The sequence below is a fragment of the Galdieria sulphuraria genome (assembly GCF_000341285.1).
Source record: "Galdieria sulphuraria unplaced genomic scaffold scaf_137, whole genome shotgun sequence".
NCBI classification, from domain to species: Eukaryota; Rhodophyta; class Bangiophyceae; order Galdieriales; family Galdieriaceae; genus Galdieria; species Galdieria sulphuraria.
The window spans coordinates 1-7,660 of record NW_005178338.1 but is presented as its reverse complement, the minus strand read 5'-3'; the positions used below and the strand labels follow the sequence as shown (position 1 = coordinate 7,660).

The 7,660-nt window shown below is 38.2% G+C and overlaps 4 protein-coding genes across 4 annotated transcripts; 2 read left to right on the top strand and 2 right to left on the bottom strand.

Annotated features, from left to right (window-relative positions):
- Positions 1-630: 630 nt before the first annotated feature.
- Positions 631-2,170, top strand: Gasu_62760 (cyclin-dependent serine/threonine protein kinase). The gene is made up of 3 exons (XM_005702539.1): positions 631-748; positions 799-867; positions 968-2,170. Exons 1-3 carry the CDS (start codon positions 656-658, stop codon positions 2,138-2,140), a joined length of 1,335 nt encoding a protein of 444 aa, XP_005702596.1. The 5' UTR covers positions 631-655; the 3' UTR covers positions 2,141-2,170.
- Positions 2,171-2,372: 202 nt separating this feature from the next.
- On the bottom strand, positions 2,373-4,200 carry Gasu_62750 (DNA polymerase kappa subunit). The gene is made up of 3 exons (XM_005702538.1): positions 3,876-4,200; positions 3,735-3,823; positions 2,373-3,682 (listed from the first exon to the last, which is right to left on the bottom strand). The coding sequence occupies exons 1-3, from the start codon at positions 4,180-4,182 to the stop codon at positions 2,465-2,467; spliced, it is 1,614 nt and encodes a 537-aa protein (XP_005702595.1). The 5' UTR covers positions 4,183-4,200; the 3' UTR covers positions 2,373-2,464.
- A 250-nt stretch (positions 4,201-4,450) lies between these two features.
- On the top strand, positions 4,451-6,355 carry Gasu_62740 (protein kinase / protein phosphatase 2C). The gene is made up of 7 exons (XM_005702537.1): positions 4,451-4,515; positions 4,568-4,847; positions 4,897-4,967; positions 5,015-5,167; positions 5,222-5,375; positions 5,419-5,484; positions 5,540-6,355. Exons 1-7 carry the CDS (start codon positions 4,502-4,504, stop codon positions 5,687-5,689), a joined length of 888 nt encoding a protein of 295 aa, XP_005702594.1. The 5' UTR covers positions 4,451-4,501; the 3' UTR covers positions 5,690-6,355.
- Positions 6,356-6,420: 65 nt separating this feature from the next.
- Gasu_62730 (MFS transporter, SP family, sugar:H+ symporter) lies at positions 6,421-7,659 on the bottom strand (the record flags this gene model as incomplete). Its single annotated transcript, XM_005702536.1, has 1 exon — positions 6,421-7,659. A coding segment is annotated over one exon (1,190 nt), but the record flags the coding sequence as incomplete, so codon positions are not given.
- Between the last annotated feature and the right edge of the window lies 1 nt (position 7,660).

Genomic DNA, 7,660 nt, shown 5'->3' with positions numbered 1-7,660 from the left:
AGGCAGCATAGTTATAGGAATATTGCTGCTATGTGCTGCAATAGGATCGATCATAGGCGATATTAAAGTCGGATGTAGGTTGAATATTTCCTTTACCAAAGCTTCCTCCCATCAAAACTATTTTCATGAGCTTTTGGGTACCTTCAATGTTGTCAGCTTGCGAGAGGATTTACTACTTGGACTTAAAATTCGATAAACATGCTAATATTCGAAAGAGGTCCTATGCATACAATATAAACAGGATGTTCTTTGGTTGCATGCTTTTCAACAGATTCTGTCATTAGAAATACAGTGAAAACGTTTGAAAAACAAAGAGTCGACCTTTGATCACTGGAACTTGAACAAATTACAGCACAATCTAACGGGCCGTGACGACTTGCAAATACCTGGCAAAAGTTAGAACTTTTGGGTCTGCCCAGAAACTCTCTAAAACTTTGAAAGAACAGTAGTTCATACTGGAATTCTTATCATTTTCAATCAACTTTTCCTTTTCCAGGAAATTTGTTTAAGAAAAAGAACATAGACAGCGATATGCACAGTTGCTCGGACTAAGAATACTCAAGGAAAATGTACTTCATCGTTAATAATTTTGGCGCCCAAAATATATAAACACTTTTTTCTCTGGACTCTTTATCGCAATGTTCATTTCCATTTCATGCGTGGCAACAAGTATAAAATACTAAAAAAGCTAGGAAAAGGTTCCCATGGTACGGTGGTGTTGGCAGAAGATCAAGAAACACTTCAAATGGTTTGTTAAGATACGAAAAATGAACTAAACTGTTCTGAAAAAGGTGCAAGGTTGCTATAAAGAGAATACGTCAGCAGTTTTGCTCATATGAAGAAAGCTTGTCATCAAGAGAACTCCAGGTAGGCAGTCGTATACAATTAACATATAAAGGCACAACCCCTTTGTACTTCTACAAGAATTGTTACAAAGTCTCTAAACTTTTCTATTTTGTCTACCTAGATTCTCAGAGAACTTCATCATCCAAATATAATAGCACTACTGGATGCATTTTATGAAGACGGCAGATTGTATCTTGTCCTCGAATATCTTGAAAGTAACCTGTGCGACTTACTAAAGAAAGAAAATCGAAGATTACTTTCACATGGCACTTCCAATAGGACACAAGGCATGAGGGAAGACGAGATACGACTCATCACATCAGCATTATTACAAGGACTATCCTATATCCACAAACAAGGGTTTGTACACAGGGACCTAAAACCTGAAAATATCTTATGTTCTAAAACTGGAGCATATGGACCCGTAAAAATTGCGGATTTTAGTCTAGCTACACAGTACTGTACTGATGAGAGACATTCACCAATCAGAGCAATGACGGGATACGTAGCTACTCGTTGGTATCGTGCACCTGAGCTTTTACTGCTTAATTCTCCAATAACTGCTGCAGTGCCAGGTGGAAGGCTTGACACAAAAGGACTTCAAGAAATGAATAGATTTGCGCCATCTGCAGATATGTGGTCGCTAGGTGTCATCTTTGCGGAGCTGCTTCTGGGATATCCTATCTTTCCTGGTAAAACTGAAGAACAACAACTTCGTCTGATTGCACAAGTACTAGGAACACCGCCTATTCCCGAGGAAATTTTTCATGAAGCCAACAAAAGAATAATTAAGAGTTTCAACAAACAATTATTCGGAAGTTCACTAAAACCTCCACCACGAGTTCCGTTCCGGTATCGGGTCCAGAGTCTAATGAAGGTACTTCTGCCTCCTACAGCACCGCAACCACTCCAACAACTCTTTCCTGATACAAGTCCAGAAGCAATTCAAATTGTATCAGATTTATTAGTATACGATCCTGCGATAAGACCCAGTGCCTCTGAAATACAGCGCTATGAATTTTTCGACAGATTGAGAACTGAGGCCCATTTCATGGAAAGTAAAGAACTGCTATATAACGTACAAAACCAAAATATGAGATTTTCTCTGGGTTTTTTTCGACCATTATTACCGTCAGATGAGGTTCCATATTTAAACTCACAAGATCTACGTGACCCATGTGAGGACGAATGTTACTCCAATGTAATGCATGAAGATTCAAAACCAAGCGTTGAGTCAAAAAAGTTAGTTGGACGGTACCCAAACATTTCCTTTAAGTTTTCATTAAGACCTTGATACAAAAATTATAAAGCCATTCCAAAAAATCTCTTCCGCAAGTTATACAAAGAAACATATTTCCGTTTTACAGGTATCATCAATACAGACAATGTCACCATTGCTTCAACTTTAAATGGTCATTCCTATAAACTACATGGATTCCATCAACAAGAAGGTTTGCAGGAATGGAGGAAATCTTATCATTTCAGGAACTATTGAAATAAGATTTCATCAAAGTCACAAATGCACGCTTAACATATATACATATATTTCCATGAAGACAGAAAAATTGCAGTTGATTAGGGATTTGAGTTAGTCTATCTCGAGTTAAACATCATAACATCATATTCGTGGTTTCTTCAGCTTCCCATTGTGGGCCGGGTTTTTCTTCAAAGACTGCTCTTGTCTTTCAATACAAAAATTGACATGCCTCTCTAACAAAGAATAATTAGAAGAACGAAAGTTTAAACAAATAGGACAAACACCAGTGGAAGAAACTTCAGGCTCCTTTTCATCTTGCTGTTTGTTCTTTATGAAATGCATAGGTTCCGCGGGGGATAAGGTGCCAAAGTCCTTCACTTCCTCATAAATGTCATCGGAATTGTTTCCTCTATGTTTCAACATGTTGGATATAAATTCCTCCAAACTATTCCTTCGCTCGGTAAGAATTTCTGACCTGGAAACCAAACCATTTGCACGAACTCCAAGGAGACGAATTTCAATAGGCATTTCTTTCAACAGCAGTTTCCAGGCATTCTCTAGAATTTGTTCATATCTATAAATGAAAAAACATTTTGTTACAGCTCTGGTCCGTACAGAAAAATCGGAACATTTGATTTTAAGAGTTAGTGTTTTTGCGTACATATCTTCTGCCTCTAAATCATCAGCGAGTAGCTTAGACACAGACTCACAAATTTTCCGAAGCTCTTCCAAGGAGGATGTAGGTTTGAAAGTTCTTTCTCTACTCATTCCTTTGCGACTTTCTGACTCACAAATAAAAGCAGGAGCGATTCCTAAGGCTGACTGAAGAAGAAATTCAAAGGTCTTCCTTCTCATACAGTGGAACAGAACACTTCGATGTGATATTATGTCCTGGATACAAAAGATATTCAACGAAGACAACAATTTTTCCGTAACTCGACCAACACCAGGAATCTTCCTGACAGAGAGAGGATTCAAAAAGTTCTGAATGCAAACCATGTCTGGTTGGACAATGGTCTGTCCATTTGGCTTATTTAAATCTGTTGCAATCTTGGCTATCATTGTATTGCTAGCAACTCCGGCACTGCAGGTTATACCCGTGTTTTCAAATATATTTTGGCGTATTTTCGATACAACATCTTCAACCACTCCACCTTGTGTTTTCAAGTATTCGGTGATATCAATGTAAGCTTCATCCATACTCATGTGGGCGCGGCTATCGAACTTATAAAGGAGAGAGGCAATTTGATTAGAGACTTGACAATATCTTTTAAAACGTGGTGGTACAATAACAAGCTGTGGACAAAGCTTCAACGCAATAAAACCAGGCATAGCACTTCGTACTCCATACTTCCTAGCCTAGTTTAAAGCTGAGTGTACAAAAAGCATGATAAATAGAACAAGTACAAACTTCATAGTTGGCTGTTGAAAGCATCGACGTGCTCCCAACTGCCATTGGAAGGCTTTTGAGACTTGGCTGATCAAGTTCTTCAACAGAAGCTTTGATTTTCAGAATGTTTAAGCAAGCAGAAAAACAAGGGAGAAAACTCACCGAAGAAGGCATCCATATCAAGATGTACAATGGTTCGCGAAAAGTCTCTTTCCTGTTCCCAAGAAGATATAAATTGTTCGTCGACAAACTTCTCTATCCTCTTTTTGTCCTGTTCAGACAAAGTGACCGCCAACTCAGTCACTTCAAGTATTCGTTTTTCCAATAGCTTCTCCTTTCTTTCCTCATTTTTGTAAAACTCTGTTCCTTTCGAAACGTCTACTATGACACGTGTTGCTTCTTCTTCGTTTACCGAGTCTAAACCAGCCTTGTGAGGGTTAAATCTAAGGCCAGTAGCAACCGATTGCATTTCTCCCAATCGAAAAATTTAAATGATACTCATTTTATATGAAGAATAATATGGAAGGATTTCACCTTCTTCCCTTTTGAAGGATAGAAAATGCTTCTTTGCTTTGTGTGAATTCTCCTCAAAGTATCCAAACAAGATTAAGACTCCTCAAGATTCCTATTGATGTCTAAATTGTTGAAAATTATGACGACATATAGTTCTATTCAACTATCTTTCGTATTCAGAATAACACAATTCTGCCTAAACTTGACGGTCAGCATTCTTTCGAAGAGAAGAAATAGCAAATGCCCAATCTGGACAGGAATTGTTCTGTCCCGGGATGTTTCTTTGGAGGTAGGTTTATTGGTTATGAGATATTCGGTATCCTAAAGCTGACATGTTTCAGAAAGTGGAGTTTTATTCCGTGGAATGAACTACAGCTAAGAAATGAGCGAAACTTGCAAGGTGACGTGTCACTCGTACCAGCTCTTTGGCGAGGTAACCCTGTTATGGTAAAGTTGGTCGAAAAAAATGTCGATACTGAGTCGGAACAAATGCTAAGAAACGAGATAATGATGGTGAAAACGTTATCTCACCCAAGTATTCCTTTATATTATGGTTGGGGAGAATCTGAGAAGGAATTATTTCTTGTCATGGAGTTGTTAAGGGGTGCTTCACTTGAGAAGGTTTGCGTCCATAAAGTCAGCATAAACACTAATGGATTGGATGATTTAGATGCGTAATACTTTGAAAGGGGATTATGCAAAGGTTGCGGAAATATTTTATCGTTGTGTTGAAGTGGTGGAGTATACTGTTCAGTTAGAGCGCTATTCGATGTTCTGAGTTACGTTAGATATCTGCATTCTAGAAATATCATCCACAGGGACTTGAAGCCCAGCAACTTTTTTGTTCTTGAAGGCGGTTGTAACATAAAAGTACTCGATTTTGGAGTTGCTAAAAGTTTTCGCGCAAACGCAACACTTACTGGTGATACTGGTAGCTATTGGTAGGTACTCTATATATCAATCTAAAACCCGAATAAAATCTTCGTTTTGTTCAGGTATATGGCTCCGGAGGTTATTTCTGATGGCTATGTTGAGAACGAAAAGCAGTATGATATGAAAGCTGATATATATTCTATGGGTATTATTCTGAATGAACTTCTTACTGGAGTGACGCCATATATAGAGTATCCAGATGCAACTCCTTGGCAAGTAAGCACAAACCCTTTTTGAGATACTTTTTTCAAGTTTTCAGATAGCAAACACTGTTTTGAGGCAAGGTTTACGGCCTCAACTGGTTGCTGATTGTCCCTGTTTAACGGTGAGGTGGCATGTTTGTTGTTGTTGTTGTTGGTCTAACTATTTTTTTATGTAAGGAATTTCAATCCCTGATTCAAGCCTGTTGGGTTGAAGATCCTAGAAATCGTCCAAATATTTCACAAGTTCGGATAGAGATGTTCGAAATTTTGAAGAGGATGGGTATTTCTGTGAAGGATTATAACAAGACCTCTTGTAATCTGCAGTAATTAGTGCAGAGGGACTTTAAATACTTGGAGAACGTGCCACTTATCAAATATGATGATATTCAGTGAATTGGGAAGATTAATCTTTGTTAAATTTTGAAAAGTCTTATACGAAGAACCCAAACGCAACTCTTGCTATTTACGAGAGTAATCATCTTTTTCACAACAAGGAATCTTCAAGTACTTGAGTTTCAAATACATTGAAAGATTTCTTGCAAGGATTATTTTACACAAAATGTGAACAACACTTATCCGCAATCACTATCATTTTTCACCTTTTAGAATTGTGTGGATGGAGCGACGGTTGATAGGATTGTACGAGGCACAGAACAAAATATTGCTGTTGTTCATAACCATTTGAAAACCTTGGTTTATCTTTAATCTGATGTTTAACGGAATAGAAGGTTTTTCTAGATAGTGTACTTTTTACAAGGAATGGAAATTTTGGACCAGGGCTGGATAAGGTTGAGCCGTAAATAAAACTCTTCATTGACACAGACAACTTTTCTACAACGGCTTCTGTATTTTTGTGGGTTCTTTTGAACAGTGAAGAACCTAACTTGTTAGAAGCCACAAATAAACATTCGACGACGATTGGGTGCGACGCAAGGCAAACCATGTCATTCGTTGCAAACGTGTCGAAACAAGCCTATCATTGGTGTGCACTATGGCGTTCTTTTTAACTCGAAAAAAACCCGTCAACACCTATTTCAGTTATTCTTGACAAGAAACGAACTGAAACAAAAAGGTTTATCAAACAAACACAAACTACATCTACTCATACTATTCTTCAACCCCATGCATTTTAAGATTCNGCTTCTTATTATAAGGGGAGGCCAATGGCTCACTACTGGTTGGAAGCCCAAACAATTTACGTATATTTCTAATGCCGCATTTCCAATGATAACGTGCTNTTTCTCCGAGACTATGTTCAAATACCATTCCCATTTGCTCTNAAGTATAACCTTTCGTCTCTGGCATAAAAAAGAATAAAAGCACCCATCCAACTGCAATAGCACCTGCATAAAAACCATATCCTCGCTGAGCTTTCNATTTTTGGAGCATATCAGGCCAGGAATAGGAAACCACAAAGTTGAAAAGATAATTGAAGAATGTAGTTNTTGCCATTCCTTGCGCACGTACGTAAAGTGGGAAGATCTCTGGACAATAAACCCATGGAACAGGACCATTGGCAGGAGAATATGCTGCAATAAAAATGAATACTGCCACCATAAAAAGACCAAAATTTNCCCATTTCGTTCCATAATAAGAAAACAGTGCCAACATTTGCATGGCACACATAATGGGAAATGTCCACAGCTGAAGAGACCGTCGTCCATATTTGTCAATGACCCAATATACAGGCAGAGTGAATACTGCATTAGTGAATCCGGCAATCNAACTAGCCAATACAGCCTTCTTGTCGGATATCCCAATCNAATCTGTAAACATATAGTCGACATAATACATAAAAACATTCNTTCCACAGAACTGTTGAAATAGCATTNATAGTATTCCAACAAATAGTTCTCTTCTTNGAGAAGGCACTGTAAGTAACTCTGCGTACAGATTCTTGTTTTCTGTCNTTCTTCGTTCCTCCTCTNCTGCCTTTCTAATGAGTACTNAATCTCTCNAAGCATGTTCTGAAGAAAGCCTAATAGCCAATAAAACCTTTTCTGCTTGCTCTNTTCTTCCTTTCTTGATAAGCCACCTTGGACTTTCTNCTTGAAATGGAACTGCAAATGATTCAATCNAGGCAGGTACCATAGTGGAACCCAACATCNATCTCCAGCCGATATCATCTNTGTTCNCAAATATCNCATCGACAATGTAACCTNTAAAGATTCCAGTTGCAACCATTTGTTGATATAAACTTGCAATCGCTCCTCTTNTTGCAGTTGGCACAGCCTCAGATAATAAAACAGGCACTGTACTCGAAATAATTCCCATTGAAACTCCCAACATGAGTCTGCC